At 39.4% G+C, this 22,783-nt stretch overlaps 1 protein-coding gene across 3 annotated transcripts in view; it reads left to right on the plus strand.

The window, feature by feature from the left end:
• Positions 1-22,783, plus strand: part of ascc3 (activating signal cointegrator 1 complex subunit 3) — a 142,396-nt gene that overhangs the window by 56,161 nt on the left and 63,452 nt on the right. For all 3 annotated transcript variants that reach the window (XM_037073937.1, XM_037073939.1, XM_037073938.1), the window contains exons 10-11: positions 1,687-1,827; positions 13,302-13,466. In XM_037073937.1, coding sequence (XP_036929832.1) covers positions 1,687-1,827; positions 13,302-13,466 — 306 coding nt within the window. The remainder of the gene's footprint in view (positions 1-1,686; positions 1,828-13,301; positions 13,467-22,783) is intronic.

The following is a 22,783-nucleotide window of genomic DNA, read 5'->3' on the forward strand; positions in this document are numbered from 1 at the left end:
AAGCCATGCAATGTGATGTGTGTGTGTATGTCTTTCTGTTAAGTTTAGTCATGTTACATGGATTTGTTTTGAACATATGTGTCTTGCTGTTATAGGCCACTCCCACTACTCCCACTACCATACACCCTTTGACACAAACAGTTTTTGTGTTTGCACCTTTGGGTGTTTCCCATTGTCATGTCCACTTTTAGCTGGCCTCTTATTTTTTTGCAACTCTACAGGAAGAATCATCATCTGTGGACCGCTACCTATATGGAAAAAAGGGATTTTTACCATCCCAAACTAGAACTGCCAAACACCCAATGAATTATTGTAGTTCAAATACCTACTTGACTGCTTTAGGAGCATTACACTTAGGAGTCTGAGCCAGTTTAACACTGGCCCTTGGTAACCAAGTAAATTACACGATTTATCAGCACTGAGTAGGTTACAAAGCAGTTGTTTTTTTGTCAGTTCCAACAGAAATTTGCAGGGGAACCAAACATCGTAGGTGTTCATATTGTGGTTTATTTAAACTTTATTTGAAGATTGAAGAGAGGGCTGTCTACCTCCACAACACTTCAACACTTCAACACTTCCACTCATCTCACTATAAACAGTATGAAAAACACAACAGAGCATGGAATAGAAAAAAAAAATCCCCAAACCATGAAAAGAAATTTTGTGTTGTATACCATATTTTCTCAAGCTTATGAAAACTTGTTTTCAAATGTACATTGTGTACAATTGTAAAAAAAACAACAACAAAACATCCCCTGTAGTTGGTTTTATTGATTAGGACACTGAAAGTAATCAATTAGTAATCTGATCTTCAGAAGTAAGTGAATGTGGTTTCATCATGTTGTATTGACATCTACCTGTCACCAAAAGCAAACATCCACACAATTGCCATCATGATGTGATTCAATACTGCTATATCGTCATAACAATTGTGATCTATTCCAACTCTGGTAAATAATGTTGTGTTGGTGTAGGACACACCCCCACACACACACCCAGAAACTGAGTGAGATAACCACCATCCTAACTGTGTTTGATGGACAGTTAGGTTTCATTGTTTGAGTGTTGTTCAGAAGTTGTATTTTTATTCTTATTTATTTATTTATTTATTTGTTTCCAGATTTATAAATACTTGATTTAGAAAACATCAGATGAAAGTAGTCAAAATTAAATCCAGCAACAGTAGGGAAATAGAACCTTAGATATATGCACTAGAAGTCTACTGGCAGCCTGGTCTAAAAATATTGGTACAGGTCTTCATAAACCAATAGTGTCAAATCCTACCTCACACTCAGATAAATAATTCAGACATCCAAAAGGCTGTGTTGTCTTTCATGAAGGCTCGGATGCACACACACATACACACACTGGCTCACACGCAGTGTTACACAGTGCCAGTCAGTGACGGTAGACACTTTTCATACATCACCATTAAACTTTGCCCGTGCAAGTGGCTGGCATGATATTTATCAATAAATTGTGATTTGTGCTGGTTGCCAGGGAACAAATGATCCCACCTGTGTTTGCTCATTTATCACCACAGTGTCCTTCCAGTCCCACTCTCCTGCACCCATCCCCATCTTCTACCTTCCCTACTCCACCCCTGTCTGTTCTGTATCCTATTTATTTCTGTGTCCTCTCTCCCTCTCTCTCGCTCTCTCTCCCTCTCTCTGTCTCTCTCTGTAGATAGTGTATGTTGCTCCAATGAAGGCCTTGGCAGCTGAGATGACTAATTACTTCAGTAAGCGACTGGAGCCACTGGGAATCACTGTTAAAGAACTCACTGGAGACATGCAGCTAACCAAAGGAGAGATCCTACGAACACAGGTACACAAACACGCACACACACACACACACACACACACACACACACACACACACACACACACACACACACACACACACACACACACACACACCATGAGTTCTATGTTATGTCTCCCAAAAAAAAAAAAGTTGAAACTGAAGGTACAAAAAGGGGTCCCTCCTCCAGGCTCCCTCTGCTACACATGCACCGTGTATTCTCTAGCACCCCCAAGTGGAATGGATTGTGCCATTTCATCATTTATTCTGCAAATTACTTCAGGCAAAAATCTGCAATTTGGTAACGAATACGCATAAAATACATAACCATCTCATAACAAAAAAATTGCATTTGTGCCCGTATGTTAAACTGAATATCAGCGTTAGTCGTATTGGGTAATCTTTCGTCATTTGACAACCCTCAAACCTGCAATAATTGAGGTGTTTTGCGCTGCAGTAATTAGAATATGCACAGAAACTGCTATCAGTTGAAAGGATGAATGAAAGAAACAAATCTTCACAAGTAAGAATCTGAGAAAGATGAATGTATTTTTTGCTTTATTTAAACAGTTGGCTGATAAAGGGGCTGTTGATTGACAATCTGCTAATTTAATTTCAGCACCTATATACAGCGCTGCAGATAAAGTGAGAAAGCCCATTTGGCCGCCAGGGCAAGCAGTCTTTATTAGTTGGTAATCGTAAACAGAGTCTGCAGGTAAGTGACAGCACATTGAAGTGGTTCCAACCAATCAGCATTAAATAAGGATCGACTGGCAGTTACAGGTGTGGTTTAGGTGTGATGACTAGCAAGTGGTTAACAGAGATTCTTCTATTGTATCAGCTATATAAAACCTGAAGGCTTTACCGGACATTGACAGATTGAGCGTTAATTTTGGACCCTGGACCCACTGGACTGGAAATACAATCATATGTAGCCTGGTGCACTGTGACTTAAATAAGGCATTAGCCATAGTAGCATGTGCCTGCAGTATCAAAAGAAGTTGTGGCTGACAGTCTGTGGCTACTAGTTGATACCAGCCTCACATCTGCTGTGCTAACTTACACAGTATAGGGATAAACTTGCCTGAAGTACAGAATACCTCTGCTAGCTTCTAAACAAATGAATACACATTATTAGAATATAACGTTGCTGTTTATCTTCAGTCAATATAAGCTGAAATGCAACACCACACATTGAAGACTTTATTTAATGAGTCAGTAGATCTTTCATATTGTCCTCTGGTAACTTAGGTTAGCCACACTGATAGATCAGGATCTGTCTGATTTAGACCATTTGACTGAAAAGCTGTGTTCTGTGGCACTACACTCCCTCAACTGCACAACATCTTTAACATCTATAGCTATGCACAAGCTCAGCAGTGACTGCTGTGCATTGTATGACACCGCAGATCTGCTGTTTGTCTTGGAGTTCAGCGGCTGTTTGGCGACAATGAAAAGGACCAAAAAATAAAAAAAGAATTTGAAACACAGGCTACACTTAGCACCTTAGCAGTATGATGGTCTGCTTTCTACACAAGGGGGAGCTGACAGTCATCTACTGCAGGTAATACACTGAATAGAGATAAGTGCAGGCTCACATCAAAAGACCTCACGACACAGTAGCCACCATGCTCAGGTTAAGTTGCAAACACATTGTTTCTCCGGTTTGTTTGTTTGTTTTTTTCTAGCTGACCACGGCAGCTCCTTATCTGACTGTGACGTTCTGCTGTAGTCTCCTGTGTGATAGGACCCACAGAGTGGCTGTCCAGATGCTAATGATAATCTAGAGATGGGGACAACTTCTTTTACTGACAAATATTCTGTGTCACCCAGCCAGGGTCTTCACTTGTCAAATACTTCTGTAGTGACTTGAACAACCTCTTTATAGCTTGTTTGTGTCTGCAGTAGATAATTCACGAGACAATCTCAAGTGTTTGACTGTAGATTACTGAGCAAGATTGTGCACTACAGTGAGTCATCAGCTGCCCCATGAAACCTTTGTTCTCTATTTCCTTCTGTCATTGTATCCTCAGTTTTCATTTCTGAACAATTTGTGTATCCCCTGATGCCATGTCAGTGTGGGTCCACATAATATCATGGATATTATGTAGATTAATTGATATTCATCAACAATTCACTCATCACTAGGAAGCTTTTAAATAAGTTAACTTCTTATTAGACTGTTTCTTATTGTTGCTGGAGTTTTGGAGTAAGGATTAACAAAAACTGAAGATAGCTGACATGTTTAATGTTCATTTAAGGAAATGAATCAGTGTGTTGTATGCCCATTTCACACTGTAGAACAAATCCAATAACATCTACTAACATCTAGCTTTTGTCTTTAATGTGAATTTGTTTAATCAGCAGTCATTCTTTTGTCAAATGACTCGGCAGCATCTGTGAGTGTTTATCGGCTTCAGTTGTGATCAGCTGTGATGAACACTTCCACTCATACACACTAATTTTCACCCTGTCAACATGATGTTATGACAGGCGTTGAAGCTTGGAATGCTGCCCGTCGATACTTTTCAATCTATCTCCGTTTCAGCAGCGTTCAATCGTTTTTCAGTCGACTCTGATATTTAAAGAGACTTGAAATATATATATATTTTTTTAACAGGGACGACAAAGAGGTGAGATGGTATGATCTCTGCATCAAAACTGGCAGCTACAGTCTCTCTGACGCGCTAGATTTACAAGCCCAACTTGACATTTTTTTCCTTGGCATTTTTGATCCCTCAGTTTTGGTTGCTTAAAAATTTTGACAGACATAGTGAGCAGTAGAGTTTTCGATCCCTGAAGGCCCCACACAACATACAGCACATACGACCAGCACGTCAGAAGCAGTTTGGGGTTCGGTATCTTGCCCAAGGACACTTCGACATGCAGACCAGGACCCCTCCACCTTTTCAGGTCAGAGCTGTTTTCGCTTCACAAGTTGAACCTGCACGATATCAAGCAGGTGGTTCTAAATTTGAGGATGATCAGTGTATATACTGATACTGATATTTCTTTTAAGAAGAACAATTTTCTGATCCAGTATTGGTCGTGTTGAATCATGGGTCAGGCTCTTTTACATGCGCAGTGGTTAGCACTGTTACCTCACAGTACTGGGATTGCTTGCACGACTTTCCAGTGGGTACATCCCCCATTGTCTGAGATCTGAAGTTGGTCCCTGGGCATAACCAATGACCACTGCTCCCTCGGGAGTGCTTACATGCACACTAGCAGTTTAAATAAAGATTCTTCATTCCTTCTTTCTTATTCACTCTTCTAGTTGATCTTTTTTGTGTTGTTCATTTGTTACCTGTTCCAGGTATGAAAGGTACCATCTCTTTCACATATCCCTCTGTGATCTTACAGTATGCATCGTAGAGTTGGAAAGGGAAGTAGCTAGACAATTTGACTTTTTCATTACACATTATTTATCACTCCATGTTCAAGTAGTATCAAGTAGTAGTATTGTTAAACAAAACTGAATATTCACTTCTGATTGGAAAGGTGTATGAGAGTCTGTGGTGAGGCGTATTTTAACATCAAAGGTTGAAAGGTGAGATGTGACAGTTGCTCATTTCTAAACATGTCTAAGCACTTTTACTGAGCTTTTACTGTCTTTGGTACTACCTTGAGTTTCTTTTGGAATTTTTTCCTAAAAATGTATTCAGGTGCTGCACACTTTGTCAAATTGATGGAGAGGTTTTGGTAATTTGCTCGTATTTAATCTATTTGCATATGTTTTATTAAGGTGCAGCGTGCTGAGCTCTCCACCGGGCTGACGTAGATTAACCTATAACGAAAAAATCAGGACTATTATGTCATTTCATTGCTAATGATCCTCTCCGTCCTCTAAATAGGACTCACTAACCACTCTTCAACAATATGCTCTTTTTGTTAAGCAGTAAAAGTGATGAGAATGATTGTGTCAATAACAAAATTAGCCAATTATGTTCAGTCGTTGAGTTCAATTTGTCAGTCAATGAGATGTTTTATTTCAGAGCAATCAGTGGCTTGTTCAAGTATTTAAGTACTGAGCAGCAGATGATGGAACGTGCAAGTTCAGCCTCAGATATTTTAGAGAGAAACCCCCACATGCAGGAGTTTCCCTCTCTGTTGTAGAAGGAGGATTGGTTCATTACAATGAGGCCAAAGAAAAGGGGATGAAAGCACGTTGAGCATATACTCGGTGAGGGATCCTGGCTCCTCCAGCTCAGAGGGAAACGAGGGTTGGTAGATCCAGCCTGAAAAACTGAACTATGAGACTGAGAAGCTTGAGAAAACATGCATATCTGTTAAATCCAAAGGAAGTGGATTTGAGAGATTGCCTTGCTTCGAGTTAAAGTTATAAGCCATGTGGGACTTAGGAATATAGAAAAGGTTTGGGTTTGGTGCATGTAGGGGGTGGTGGTGGTAGCGGGAGGTTTATTCCTATGAAATGAGGCCAATGCCAGTTAATCTGCAGGTGTATTAAAGTTGCATTTCTATCAGTTCATGTGAAAAGAGTTTCACAAAGAGAATGATTAGTCAGATTCTCTGCAGCACGCCGCCATCTCTTCACTAAGTCTCACTCACTTTCTCGCTCTCAACCTTCCATTTGACTGTGTAAGCATTCGTACATTTACACAGAGTGGTTGAGTGAGAAAGGCTGTCCACTTTTAACAGGCCAAAGTGACGCCACGCACTGTAATCTTGGTTGTCTTGTGTCTCTCCTCAAAGTCCTCAAGGCTTCTTTCATCGTGCCCTTTTGATGTGTATGGTAGAGTGGGGCTACTGGCACGACTTCAACCACTTGCAAAGTGTAGAGGGGAAAGCAGTCATGAAGGATCCAAGCCCCAGCAATGCTTGGTACATTCTTATCTTTATTGATGGGTAATGCAACCAACTCTAATGGTGCATACAACCACCTATTTTATCTGATTGTGTAGATGCTGAGCCTGTTAAGTCAAGTCTTTTGGTTTTGTGTTATGGCATCTATTTATTGGCTAGAGTTTCACAGATGCCATCATTAGCCAATAATATAAATTTCCCACCATTGTACTGATATTTATCCTGCATGCCTTGGTAGGCTGACATATTTGATTCGGTATAAATTAGTTGATTTACCATCATTATTTATTCCATTTTTTTTTTTTTTTTTTTGAGCAGGGTAGTATTGTCTGTCAATCATGTAATAATTTTCCTGTGTAAAAATTGTATTCTTTTAGTTTTCCCTTCCTCTTAAAACCCTCTGAATAAGAAAAAAAGAGCAGTTCTCATTGCAGTCACATGTTTTCTCATATTTAGCTAATTGTGACTGCTGTTTTCATGACTGAACATAAGGACACACATGCGCGCACCCACGCACGCACGCGAAAATGCACGCACGCACACACACATGCACACACACACACACACACACACAAACACAAACACACAGTTGTACATGACAATGTTGTGTTGAGAAGGTTTTGATTACAGTTTGCCTTGATAAACCGTTAGTTGTTCACATATCGCAATCCAGTAAATGTCTTTCTCGAACGTCCCCAGTCCATCGTCCTCCCACCTACCTCTTCCTCCCACATCCTTCTTTCTCCATGGCTGCGATAGTTACCATGGAAACAGAAAAGGGTTTGGAGGGATGCTGCCATGCGGATGCCAGTGTGCGGGCGGGTGGCATCCTGGGACTTCCAGGCCCTCTTCCCTCTCTGTCCAGAGAGGAAATATCAGTTAATGACATCCAAGAAGGAGATGCCTGACAGCCAGACAGTTTTCTTGCAAAGGGAGGACGAGAGGAGTGTGTCAACATATCTTCGTAAAGTCGAGTCACATGCAGAGAAATAGAAATCACTGCTGATGTGTTTCAGCCAATTTTGCCCTCGTAAAATTTTACAAAAGGACACTAATGAAGAAAACTGTTGGTGACAGGAAGTTTACAGGCAAAACCCATGAAAAGCAACTCAAAAACAGTGATTTCAAGCCATTACTGAAATGTCAGGCTATATTGAGTCATGGCACTTACTGTAAAGACCTAGAGTATCCCTTTTGATATTGCTTCTATGTCATCATGTCGATCACTTGTCAAATAGACTCACAGCAACATGAGCTATTAGTCATAAGTGCTTAAAGTTGGCGAGGTCCATCACGCCCTGTGGGTTGCATGGCTGCACACTTCTGTGCTGACCCTACTACTGAGCACTCCTGCCCACTACACTTCAATTAACATGAAAAGGATTCACAGCAATAAATAGAATATCACTTATTACTTGCTCCTCCGACACTAAGAGTGTCTGACACAGAGGGCCACTAAGAGACTATGTACATTTTTATACATTGTTCCATCTCTTTATGTCCAATTATTTGAAACATCTCAATAAAACGATATGTAACTCCTGCACTTTGCCAATTGAGAGGTATTTTGTGTTATTCAATTAGACAGATATCATGAATTATTGTTACTGTGGGCAATGTAATGTGAATGGTATTGTGGTATACCACATAGAGGTATTTCCTACCCCATTGTTCATCGTGATTTAAGTTTATCCATAGTCAAATCAAAACTGCTTTGAATAATAATCCCATTTACTATAATTACCTTAAGGAGCTCTATGTAGTTTTGAGGAAGCAATGTTAATGAGAAGAGAAAGATCTTCATTGGCTGATTTTTTTCTGCCCAAACAAACTAAATAATCAAACTGTCTTTGTTTTCATGACTTAATTAACTGAATCAACAAACTGACCATAAAGGACAACGCACTACTACTGTACACTACAAAACCACATAGTGCCCCTTCTGATGATAACAGCGTCAGTCCCTGATGTTACAGTGGGCTAAGATACTAATCAGATTAATTTATGTGCACAAATGAAGTACGGTTGTTTGACGACACAAATGTTTTGATCGATGCACACAAGTTGAGTAATCAGGACATGAATGAATAATTCTTGTGCATAAAGTAAGTTAGTCTACAGTGCAAATCAGTAACTTGTATGCATAAGTTATTGATAATGTGATCAGGAATTTGTAAGGTTGTGTAAATAAAAAAAAAAAACAAACAAAACAGTTCTGCTGTGCGTTGCCTGGTACAAATCTACCCCGTTCGTTAACATTTCGTCCGCTAATATCACAGTTCTGCTGGCATGGTAAAGATTTACAGATAGTGTAGAGTGTATACCTCCCAAATAAGTATGACGAAACTGGAATTTGTCAAATGTGCATACTGTATGTACTTTTACAAATAATCTGCCTTGATAAATGGCACACCTTAAAATCCACCATCATAAGATTTCTAACTAATCATATTTTCACAAGCCTTCCTGTAAGTGCTGCAGGAAATGTCACTGGTGTCTCCTCCATGCTGAGCATGGCTCTGACAAAGAATTAACAAGGGAAAAAAAACAGACATTCATCTACATACCTGCCAGGCAGTGGCAGTAATGTAAAAAATGTCTGACGTAACTTTCTACATCTCACACATCAAAATAATGTGAAGGCGCACGATAAATCATCTATGTGCAGTTCCTGCCTGAAGCTAGGGTTGTGTTCAAGAATCTAGTCTCTGAAGAACAAAATTGTACAAGCAGCCACCTGTTGATCTCGAAAAGAGCCGGTGTTTGTTTTACACATCAGTAAATCAATCACTCATGTTAGAAATAGATTTTAATAAATGCTAATTCATCTTTAAATGATCTTTAATTTACACAATCTGCACTTGACTACCTATATACTGTATTTCATGGACATACAGTGTGAAGCCCAAAGCACCTGCAGTTGCCCAGATTGTCAAGCCAACTTTGTCCTGACTTCTACGTATTTGGACTGATGAGGAGTCTGCTCTGAGCCTTAGGCCTAGCCATAGGTCGTTAATCATCAAAGAAACCCAGTTGGGACACACTGCACTGTGCAGCACAATTGTTTTCTTTAAGACATTTATAGTTTAACAAGTTTTACCATGCACCATAAGATGAGTGCAAAATAGAGGCTTATAATCTAAAAAACTCAGAATTGAAGTCCCATCACATTGCACATTTTATCCCTTTACGTCCTAGTTTTCTCAGACTTGAGAAGGCTTTTTCTCCATTTTATTTGAAGTACTGAGTAGAAAACTGCTTTGCTTCCGTTTCACAAAGGAATCAATACAATCATCAGAGGCTATTTGCATAAAGAATTTATCATTTTTCAAATTGTGAGCTCGGTTCTGAAATGTCTCTGTTGGTGGGTCCATGGACAGTGTCAAATTTGTTTAAAGATTACAATGAGAACGTTGTCGGTGGTTTTTGGCATACTTCATGGTGAATGGTCCATGAATGCACCATGAGCAAAGTTTCCTCATCTTGCAACTGCAGTAACACATGACAATAGTGTTTATTTGACCAAAACAGACACAAGGATATGATGGATTACTTATTACGAGTAACTCTCACCTCTGTGGAGCTTGTTCTTTAACGCTCACAGAGGTAAGCAGCAGTGTTCACACTTATGGACCCATTCTCTGATTAAATTGCCGTATTTAAGAAACATTTTCCTCTATGAAGTTTCTATTAAATTCTAAAAATGAGTGGATTTAGATGAATTTGATGATTTCAGCCCTGCTGTGATCTATTGATAAATAGCACTGTTCAGCCAAACAATGGCAGGCTTTCTCTACATCTCCTTGTGTGTATTTCTGAGCTAATTAAGAAAGCCCTTTGGCCTGTACTTCATTTGCCAGAGCCTCCATTTAGATTAACCAGTCGCTCCAATTAGGAGCAGGCGCTTCCTCTTCTGTGAGCGTGCCAGCCTCTAATGGCTGGATAGATTGATTTAAATGCAAAGTAGAGAGGATTTAATGAACTGCTTTTACAGAAAGAGTTTAATAGGAATTTGCACACCCACGGACAGGTTGCCAAACAGTTCACACACCATTAATTATGCATTGTTTTGTTTTTCTTGGGAGAAAAAAAAAAAAAAAGGGAGAGAATGAAATTGTACCGCAATTATAGACACTGAGCAGCACGCAAAGACGGTGTCCGTTGACATTTAATACAGGTGAGATGCTTTGATACACTCCAATATAAAGGAATGCCATGATTAACAGAATGTATGATGATGTACCTTATTACCCAAATGTGACAATTTGTCCTAACTTGTGGATGTAGTGGATCACAGAGGGACATTGACATACATGCGATAAGCAGACTGTGGACTGCAAAATGAATGTAATTTAATGAACAAGATGTGAATAATGTTGTATGTCTGTTACATTGTGGTGTTATGATTAGGTGCTTCTGTCTGCATTGTAATGAGCGGAGTTACGGGCAATTGGGCATTAATGGGCCTTGAATCTGACAAAGTATTCTGCAGGGATTTTCGTTGGGTTGCTCTGGGTTTTACAATATGTGTCATTCAGTTAAATGAGCAGAAAATTGTGGACGAAATTTGTCTCAGCAGTAATCTCCCCAAAAATCTCAATATTCTTGGTAAATCCATAGAGAATTGCAGAACTGTATACAAAGGGTTTTGGCAAAATAACGCAAACAGCAGCTTGACTTTTACTAATATATTTTTGAACAAGCTTTAAAAGTGTATTGAAGGAATTTTCATGTTGGACTTACTTAAACTCACAAGAGATGGATGATAAAAAAGGGTCAAAGTCTGAGCAAAAATACATCCAGTGAAGAACTGCATTCTTAACTTCACTTGAAGTTTATATGAGGCCTTAACAGACAGAATTAGACAAATCAAATTACAAACTGTGCGCAGATGGCTCACAGTGTGGCATTGGTTTCAGTTTGTCTCGTTCAGTTAGCATCAGACACAGACACAAACTAAAGCAATAAAGTTTAGGAGTGGGCTTATCATTGTATACTCCTCAGAACAAGAAATGTCTTGGGTGGGTGTTTCCTTCCTCCTATTTTTTTTTTTTTTTTTGCTCTCTTTCAGACTCATATTAGATAAGACCCGCCTTCTTGAAATTTAGCAACCAAACAATAGGACAAATGACAGCCATGTGACTGTGACATTGTCAAGTGCATTGATGTGTTTTCTATTTCAGTAGAGCCACTCTGTCTAATAAATGGCCACAGTCTTCCAACCTTAACAGTTTGCAATGCAGGACTTCTCTTCTACTCCACACCAAGCTGAGATGATGGATGATATCAAACCTCTAGATAAAAGACACAATACAGTAGTTTTCAGAGACCGATTAGCACTCAAAATGAGTTGTTAAACTCAAGGGTTTGAAAATTGGTGGAGCGTCCCCTTAATCCTGCCTTGTATTCTGTATATTGTTTTGTCATTGTTTAATGTGTTAATGTTCAATTGATTATGTGTTATACAATTTGTTTAAATCCAGACATACAGTACAGTAGTGAAAGATTTGTAGTGTTGTTAGTTAAATAGTCAACACCTGCCAAAGTGGTTGTGCCTTGGTATGAAATAACTAAAAGCACTGAGTTTTGTGTGTGTACAGACTGAAAACACTGGTATTAGCTTGCTATTTTAATCCATTGAAATGAATTGGGAAGGGTACATTTGACCAATTTTCAGGTCATATTGTGCTAAATTTCAGTTTCATACTTTTATTTGGGTCCTGGAAGAATACATTTGCATGCATTTCATAGGTAGGATGTAGCCAATCAGAGGCAGAATAGGGTGGGTCATGTCAAGTGAGGTAGTGTGATCTAAAATAACAATGCTACAGTAGCAGCAACTATCTATCTGCTGTCCGATTGGGGTGTATACATTTTGTATTAAAAATATAAAAATATATGTTTATATAACACCTGTTACATAGTGATGCACACTTAAAGTTACAGAGGTAAAGGCTCTACTTCAAACCAGCCATTTTTGGCAGTTCAGGAGTAGTGCTTTCTGTGGGCTTTTTTACTTTGAAGACTTTTTATATTCATGAAAATGCTACATAACACAATTAAGGAAAGGCAGAAGACAAAAAGCATAATATGACCACTTTAAAGAGTATTTGCATGTCATGGCGAGTACTAATGCATATATGTAAAAAGTCTTGAACTGTGGCTAATGTAGGCAAAAAAGTTCCACTGGTCTAAAATTGCACTCCTATAACACTGCTGGAATCATTCTGGACAGATTCTGAAAGCATTTTTCTTTGTTTTCAAATCTGGTGCCAGCGTCATGCATGATGCAACCCAGCCACTGAGTGACATTACAACATGTATAACTCAATTTATCAGATTACATGCAGCTTCCTCTAGAGATACTAAAGCTTAATACCACCTTTTACACACATGTAGTCTTACTTGATAAGACGGTTACACACACTCGGGTGTGTGAAATTAGTGGAGTATTCCTTTTAGGAACAGTGTCACTGTTTTGTCGTTGACTTTTACTAACATGATTAGATCAATAGGTATCTATTTATCATAAGACAGTAGTGTTCCTTTAGTGGTCTTGAGGAACCTTTTGTTTTGGTGTTGTTGTGCACTGTCTATACTTTTATTTAATAACTTGCATTCTATTGTGAATTGTATTGAATTAGTGTTCCCAACATCTTTATGTTTGTTTCCAGATGTTGGTGACCACTCCAGAGAAGTGGGATGTTGTTACCAGGAAGAGTGTGGGAGATGTGGCTCTGTCCCAGATTGTGCGTCTCCTAATCTTGGATGAAGTTCACCTTCTCCATGAAGACAGAGGACCAGTACTGGAGAGCCTGGTTGCCAGGACCATCAGACAGGTTAGTCCTACTTCCTGTGAGCTTCTGAATGTCTTCGGATTCATGTCTGTTGCGTTACGTCTCTGGTAAGATTTTGCTCTGTCATCCCACCAGCTGCATTTTATTCCGGCACGACACAGCCCTGCCAGACAGCTGGAGTTGTGAGACCAAGGAGTTCCTGCAATAATTACATAATCCCACGCGGCCGCAGTTATAGGCATAAAGATTATAGGTTATAAACACAAAAAACACAAAGTGTTCCCAACTGAGGGATTAGAAGAAGATCTTGTACTTGTTTATTGTTTTAGATTTTTGTGCTGGCGTCAACACAGAGTGTTTTATCTTGAAAAGTAACTGGATGATATGTTGTTTCGGTGTGTGACTTCCTGGCTGCTCTGTGCTGAAATTGGCTGAATTGCTTCATTGTGCTCGGACATCCGCCAAAAATTGAAGTCCTGCTTATCTGCTTCAGAATGCCGGACGGAGCAGCGAACCCAGTGGAAGTTAAGACATAGACTAGAGTGACGGAATTGTGACAGAGCAGAGGTAGACTGGACACCTATCAGATGGAATCTAGCTGTTTTTGTTTGTTTTCTTTGTTTTTTATAAAATGTTAATGTTGCTAAATGTTGCTGCTAATGCTAGAACAGCATGGCAGTTGATGCTATGAAAGGTTTGCTTTTCAGTAATATTTCTAGTGACAGTACTGATGTGAGATTACAATTAAACCAGGGTCTAGAGGCATGGCAGGAAGTTTTCTAAGGGCTTGGAGTTTTGTGCCCAGGATTTTAAACTCACACACAATGCATCTCTCTGGACCTTTGCTCTGATAAGTTGCAAGAAATTCTGCAACATCCTCAAGTTGATACGATCAGTGCATTGAACCACTTTGTCAATATGGCTATTGTCATTGTGTGATAAGGAGATTTACAATTCTATATCATAGACAGACCTCTGAAAAAGAATCCCATGTTCTCTGATGATATTTCTCACTGGCAGCATAGCGAGACCGAACAGCAAAGATCTGAGAATGAAGCCCTGAGGGACCCCACGCGTTATGCCAATATTTGCTGAGGTGTACTCATTAAGTCTCTGCCAGAGAGATAAGTCCTCAACCTAATCTAAAACTGAGCTGGAGAGGCCAACAAACTTCTGTAGCCCAGTAATGAGTGTCATTAAGAACTGTGTCACTCTACATGTCATTCTCAGGTCATTTGCAACCTTAACAAGCCCTCTTGGCGCAGTGGTGAGCACAGAAGCCAGACTGAAATTGACAAATGTGCATCTGACATGGTCATTATTAAACTGTCTGAATGGTTTGAACACACAATGGTTGTCTGGCGCTCAGTCCATAGTCACTCCCTGCCTGCAGGCCAAATCCAGGTGGTGTTCCTGCTCAGTCAGCTTGTGTCGCATGACCATTACTATTTCAAACCACTGAAGCAGGAACTATACTGTTGGCCAAAATACATGCACCCATATCCCCATAATTAACTAATATAAAAAAAAAACAAAAAACAAAAAAACTAACTAATTCTTGTGGGTGGAGTATAAAGTAGCAGAAAAAATAAAAACTCAAATAAAATTCCTTAAAAAATGTAGTTAAGAACAGTTATTGGGCAAATAGTTCTTAGGTTCATTCTATCACTGGTTGTTCTAAAATCTGGAAGATTTGAATTTTTACTGAAATGAATGCAAGTCCCAAATATCAGTTTGGGCTGCCTTGATTGGGAGGTTGTGGAAAGAGAGGTATGAGTTATACTACTGAGCTAGAAGTGACAATTGCATACCGGTGCTCTGAAAACACTATGAAGTTAGTGATTGTAATCCGGCCTGCTCACCAACATTGTTAGCAGTTTCAGCAGCAGCAGCACCACCTGTGACACAGCTCACCGCCACAGATAAGGTACTTAAAAAGACTTAGCCCTGGCTGCTGTAATGTCAGTAAGAGTTATACTCCTATGTGAACACACTGTCTGTACACCCAGGTGTTCACTGAAAAATAATGACTGCCAATAGCTAATTGTGGATGCTTTTAATGACACTTGTTTACCAAGATGTAAACAAATACTGACTTAGAAATCTGTGCTCAAGTTGTAGCCCACAGTTAAATGGGTTTTACCATGAGAACATGATACATCACTGTGCTGCAGTTGCCTAGATCTCTCATCCTGTCTAAAGAGTCCCACAGTGTGAGATGCTGAAAGCCCCTTTAAGCATAGTATAACATGGAATGCTAACTTTAGGTAACTGACAGCTTTCAATACTCAGTACTACAGATACATTTTTATGAGTACTCAGAAGGTTTGAGGCTGAGTATCATTTTACTTGGACTAAAGTGCTGAAAATGCCTATTTAATCCATCCAGAATATTTCTGCCATGTTGCGCATTTTATTCACTTTTTATGTGACAAAAAAAAAAACATTTCAAGCACAACAAAGAAACAGACAAAGGCTCACAGCTGTGCTGTACCTCTCCCTGTCATCTCTGTATGGCGGCAGGGCACGTCACGCACCAGTCAATTTCCACATCTACCCACATTATCCACAACATCTCCCTATAGCTTCTGTTAAACACTCATGTGAAAGCTACAAAATGAAACACAAAGGGATACAGAGACAGGGGAGTCAGAGTACAGAGAGACTCACATCATGTGTGTGAGAGAGTGAGCTATTAGTGAAGCCAGGGACTGATGTTTAGATATACACATCCTGTTAATTAAAATCTTTGGTTGTATTTGTTCCTGGGATTATATGTATTGGTGTGCGTCAAGTCTAAATAACATATCATTATAACATATCCTCATATTACCACCTGGTGGAAATGCTGATGAAAAAGGCAGTTTACTTAAGTAGAATTTATACTCATACTATGGATATGTCCATAATATTTTACTCTTGCTACCTATATTTTAGATGGAAATACAGTAGTATCTGTAAAATACAATGTATTGTTCAAGTAAAAAACAGTGGTTTTGAAATAAAACAACTCCTAAAACAGCAGTATCAGCTTGTCATATTTTAGATGCTAGTAATCATTAACAGCTCCATCAAAGGGATATTTTCCCTTCAAATGTCTCCCATGGAATAAGTGTTTTTGGCCTGAACAGGTCAAATGATTAGATATTACAAAACAAAAGCAACTATGTAATTTATTATTCAACCCTTTTCCTATTCTTTTCTCAGTGAAGAGAGTTCATCCTTTCTTTAAGGGCATCTTGAGACTGGGGGGGGTGATGTGTTTTGTCATTAGAGGTTACATTTCACTCCCCCCGTGTCCCTCTCAGATATCAAACTTTTATTTAACTTCAGTCTTTTTGTTTTTGTACTTTAATTTCTGTATGGGAAGTGCAGCATTTCTTCAGGAACGTATTGGCATCTTGCTGAAGAAAAACAAACAAAAAGAAAAAAACCTTGATGTACCGAAATGCTCTGGGTAAAAATAGAGTGGACTGTAATTCTGTCAGTATTGGCAGGTTATTTTTTTCTCATGTGGTTGTTTGTCACTTAAGCACCTAGTAAGCATTAGTCAAGGCATTTCAAATTTCAGAGCGATTATGTGAATTGAGGAAAACAGAGAGAGGGAGCTGTCGTGTCCCATATCCCACTCTGATGAAATGCTGTCATGTGTTCATCTGCGATGGAAATTGATGAATGAAGAAGATGCAAAAAGATGTAAAGGAATAGACCACCGCTGACTCCTCCTGGCATCGTGCTCTGAGAATTAGATTTTCATTCTGAAAATATCTCCATAAATACATCCATTTTGACTGGCCTTAAGACTTGTGATATGACTCACAGTATCCAGTTCGTGAAGGCCTTTAGTAGATCTGTTGCTCTTAACATCAAGGAGTGTGTGCAATGTGTTTCTTTGTGCGATTAAGTCTAAAATTTGGTGTACGCCAAACCACATTAACGTGCCTCCACACTCGGAGTCGGATATATACAAAGCAGTTTAACTTCACCGCTCACATCAGAGCGATGAAAAGAACAGTTGAGATGAGGAGGGATTCCATGAAATGTCATTCACATTCGCAGCGGTGGAAGGGCAGCCATCACTATGCATGACTCTTATGTACAATTATGGCTTTTTTTGCAGCGGCTCTTACATTTCATATTACATCCAATCCAATCATCTCATATCTCATCATCAAACTGTTTCACTCCAACGGATGAAATGAAAGAACGTTAGAACACAGAAAAAAAAGATGAAAAGATACAAAACGAGAAAAAAGAGAAAAAAAAAATGAATGAGGAACGTTCATTGTGTTACTTAAATTAATTTAAGGTTATGTATTAATATTAATTGCTGAATTATAGATAGATTTGAAGGTTTCATACCTACAAAGTGTGTAAAAAAATAGAATAAAGCCTCACTCATTGTGATTGACCAACTCAAGAGCTCATCATCATGAGATGTGTTGAAAACACATGGATACGAGTTGTATGCTGAAGGACTGAGACCTGCAGAGTGAGGACAGCACAGAGGAACAGAAAGGCAGGGATGAGCGGCTGTGCTGTGCAGCGACGGAGACCTCTTGGCAGGGTTAACCGCGAGGTAATTGAAAACTGGTCCGTACATGTGACCGCTGTTTACTCGGTTCACAGCCCATTTATCTGCAGGTTTAGCTGATATTACTGAAGAAGGGCTGACTGGGTGCTTTGTGCACCTTAACACCTCTAGAGGTTGTGCTGCAGTGCACAAGTCTGAAGCCTCTTGACTGTCTATCTGTGTGCCAGCAGACTGCTCTGACAGTCAGTGCATGGAACACAGCTGTACAACTGGACTCAGCCTGGTGACATCACAATGGCTTCATCAGGGACATTTTCTCAGACGTGACAAACCTTCTTCAGAAATACAGAGTGCTGTCTGAAAGGTCTGTCTAGCTTGTTTTCGCAGGATGAGAAGTTTTAAGCCAAATTTACTTGAACACACAGAATTGATGTGGTTTCCCTCTGAATGACTGATTTCCTCACAGTCAACCAGCTTGTCGTCTGAAAGAGAGATACGTTTTGCCAGCAATAAAACACTATATTAGAAGAGGACAGTCATGGCTCCCTCAGGAGTAGCATGTTGGTTAAATGATGGGAAAGAAAAACAGGTTTTACCTCCATATATGTGGGATGGCAGGGAAACGAGAACACCCAGTTAGTGTCATCCTCTCCTGGTGCACCTCTGATTTAGCTCCTGAACCTCAAACAGTGTCCCACCACATCAGTCATGCACCACCAGACTGTTCAGACCACCATCTCCGCTGCTCTGCTGCACTTTTTTACTTGATGCCATTTAAAGGTAGATCTGTGTTGTCTGTGTGGAGGTGGCTCCAAAAAATAGAAGTAACCAGTCCTCCTCTCAGCTTGGCGATGTATACAGGTAGATTTGTGCTTTCACTTTCACTGTTGCCTTGATCTTTGGCACAGATGGGTGATGACAGCAAACACACTGCAGAGGCGTGAGGGGGAGCAAAATGTTGCCAGGGGTTCTGAATAATGATCCACTGCACTGCATGAAATATCATACCGTAGACAAAACATTTGGTCTGTTTAATCCTCTTCATTCACTGAAGTCTGTTGAAATGTGTCTGGCGTCTGGAAACCTGCAAACTAGTCACACATTTTATCAAAGAAATGTGGTTTGTAACAGGCAGTGAAACGCATCTTTTAGACTAAACAACAGCATGTTCAATATATGATTGTATTGTTCTGTAAGTTTCCAAAGCTTTATATCACAAGGTCTCAAAATCAGACACAGCAAATGTTTAAAACGCCAATGAAGCACGCGTGAGAAGATTTAAGAAAAAAAAAAAAAAAATATATATATATATATATATATATATATATATATATATATATATATATATATATATATATATATATATATATATATATATATATATATATATATATATATATATACAGTATGTATATATATATATATATATATATATATATATATATATATATATATATATATATATATATAATAAAAGTATTATAGGAAAGAAAACAGGTTTTTGTAGACAAATGGTCATCCAAAAATAATAATTTGAGGTGAAATCAAACACGTTCTACCTTCTGAAAAAGAAAATAGAACATGTGTGGAAAAGGTTGTTGTAGCTACAATAGAAGTCAGTGCTATAACAGATACATATTTGAAACTAAGAGAAAATGTGTGTGGTTGCTGCGAGCAGGAAGTGATGCCTTCCAAAGATATAAACAGCAGCTCAAGAAGAATGAACTGTGGGAAGAGTAGAATGATTGTGTCAAGGACAGGAGAGAAGGGCAGAAAAGTAGAGTCAGGGTGGAAAGGGAGAGATAAATGGGGAAGCATGAAATGGAAGGAGGGAAGGAAATGAGGATTGGAAAATAACATGGAATGGGGAGAGAAAGAGACAAAGAGAGCAACAAACAAAGAAAGAATGAGTTCCAACTAATTTCAAAGGAAACATAAAGATTAAAAAGTGTAGTTAAAAAGGAAAAAACAATATTGAAAAATAGTCAAGACAAAGAAAAAAACCCTGCTGATAAATTATTTGTCAGCCCTTAATGCTGAGGTTTCTAACCTGTGGTGCTGAGAACCATCAATGGAGACTAATCAGCTAATTATTACCCGCTGCAACACCACGCTGCCTTTCTGAAGCATGAGTAACATTATTTCACTAAATCAATTCAACCACTTCAGAGCGTACTGAACACAAACTAACATTATAACTGCCTGGTCACTTGAAAGACACTTCCACTAACCAGTAACCATAAAGACAAAGCTAAACACCGGAGTTCGCATACAAGCTAACAAGCTGGATTTACCAACAAGATAAGTAGCTCGACCGCAACATCATAAGGCGATATGTGCTATTGCGAGTATTATTGTAACCACTGCCACCATAGCTCTGTGGTTAAAACATAGAATGAAACATATATCAAACAGGGGTCCTTACTTGTCCAGCAGAGAAGCAGCTAACTCTGCATCGCTCTTGAGTCCTTACAAATCCCACAGCTCCCTCCACCTCTGAAATGACACTACTACAACTACAACTTCAACACCGGGAAATAGTATGGACTTTTTTTGACTTGTCTAGTAAAATGTTTCCAAACATTGTTTTGCAACATTTTTTTTTTTTTTGTTGCTGTAGACAGCTGCTGAAAGTCGGATCAAAACAGCTGATCTGTGGCGTAATACAGCGCGCTGCAGGCACTGCTGAGCTTGTACGTCGAAATCTAGACATTGTAGAGTTGAGGAAACGGTGCAAAAAGAAAGGGCTGTCTCACGACAATGTAAAGCATTATATTTTTAGGTGTGCTTTCTTTTAGGTGGATAAAACGTTTTGCTGACGTTCCCCTTTAGCAGTACAATGCTCTGCTTCCCTGTCGGTGCTATGAGTTGCTTCTCCACACGAGGAGAGCTGACAGTCATCTACAGCAGGTAGTACAGTGACTACAGATGAGCACAGTACCTCATACTAACTTGCATCAAAAGACCTCAACTAACACTTTGATATCCATTTTCCTACACGGAGCATGTAGCTTGGTATCTATATGTTCATCAGTGTGCATGTTAACATCTTAATCATTATAGTGATCATTATAGTGATCGATCTTGGTGTGGACAGCCCTTTAGACTTGTCTGCAACCTGTCTGTGGTTCTAAGTTCCATCCCATAGCTGACTACAAAAGACATGATACCCCAAAAAATATTATCCACATACACAGTATGTTGTTTAAGAAGTGTTACTCAAACAGGAGGAAATACAAAAATAGAATTTTTCAGTGGCAGATTAATACACATTGGGCACTCTAATGACTATATGGAAGAGCAGACTGGTGTAGATTGAATGGAAACAAGCTTTGTGTGTGTGTCTGCATGTGTGTGTGTGTGTGTGTCTGTGTGTGTGTCTGTGTGTCTTTGTGTGTGTGTGTCGATCAAGGAAGAAGATCTGTCAGGCTTTGGATTTACACACACTATTTGATATCAATGTATTATTTGTTAGGCTCTGCATATGGGATTTGTTGACAAGGAAATAAACACACGATCACCACACTCATACTGTCGTACATAGAAAAAGAGCACTCAGTTGCTCTTGTTAGAATACAAAGCTTTTACAAAGAAAAGACAAGTCATACAGAATATATTAACCTTTAATGCTGTTTTTGTTGCGCGGGCTACAGAGGATTATGTCACTGAGTAAACGCAGGACTACTCTTTTGCCACTAATTATACATATGGTATATGTGAGTGGCGCAGAAGCAGCGTGTTAATGTGTGTCTTTGTGTGGGAACTTGTAAACAGCTCAGAGTGTGCTCCAGCAGAAGATGCTGGGTGCCAGCAGAGCGTCTGGCAGACCCTCCCCCACCCCCTTCGTCTCTCTGTCCAATTATTGCCACACCTGACAGACTGCTGTAATTGATTGTGCTGAAGGAATTAAGGCGGCTGCCTCTGATGCGCTAGGTGCTTAAGTTCACGTCTTCAGACACATTAATATGGAAATCCCTATAAACTAAATGATATTTGTCCCCCTTTTTATGCAAATGTTTTCGAACCGAGCCAGTTATCACTTTGATGTTTTGCTTGGAAGAGCTTTGGTTTGGACTACATTTTCATGGCCAGGTGTACTGCTCCCAATTATGCACTGTATTCAAGATAAAGTCCCTCTAACCTTTATTACAAAGGCCTTTAATGTTGCTGTTTTGTAGAGCGTCTTTTTCATGGTTTGATATTTTAAGAGCATATTCTCTGTCCATATTGTTTCTATGAGCAAAAAGGTTCCACCCATTGCACTTTCAAGGCAGTGCAGATCCCTGCGCTGCTGCACTAATCATATTTTAATATAACCAATGGATTACATGACAGTTTGTAAGTCTCAAAGTGATGACCCAACATAGAGTTATCACCAGCTCAGCTCCTCTTGGCTCTGCAGAAATTTTGAGCCTCTTTTAGCTTGTTGATATGGTATCCAGGACTTAAAACTCGGGTCTCACTGGTCTTGTTTCAAGTATTCTCCGTTTCAGACAAAAGCCCTGATAAACCCACTGTACACTAATAACTCAGAACTTAACACCGGTTCGGCACTAGTTGGTGAAGAGCTAAAAAGCCAGCCATTTCTCTGAGGAGTTGCTGGAAAACAACAAAACAGACCTAATAAGAGTGAACAGATGTGCAGTTTCCAGGTGTCCAGGACCTTGACTCTAAATAAAGGAACATGTGGCTCTGTGGCTCTGCTGGATGTGCACACAAGCAACTGCGTGTTACCATGTTGCCCTTAACTGCCACATAAATTCAATGCTTGCAGCTTTGACATACACTACACGATTTTGAGCCCTATAATATCCCCACATACTCA

This window comes from Acanthopagrus latus, chromosome 17, assembly GCF_904848185.1.
Source record: "Acanthopagrus latus isolate v.2019 chromosome 17, fAcaLat1.1, whole genome shotgun sequence".
Taxonomy (NCBI): domain Eukaryota; kingdom Metazoa; phylum Chordata; class Actinopteri; order Spariformes; family Sparidae; genus Acanthopagrus; species Acanthopagrus latus.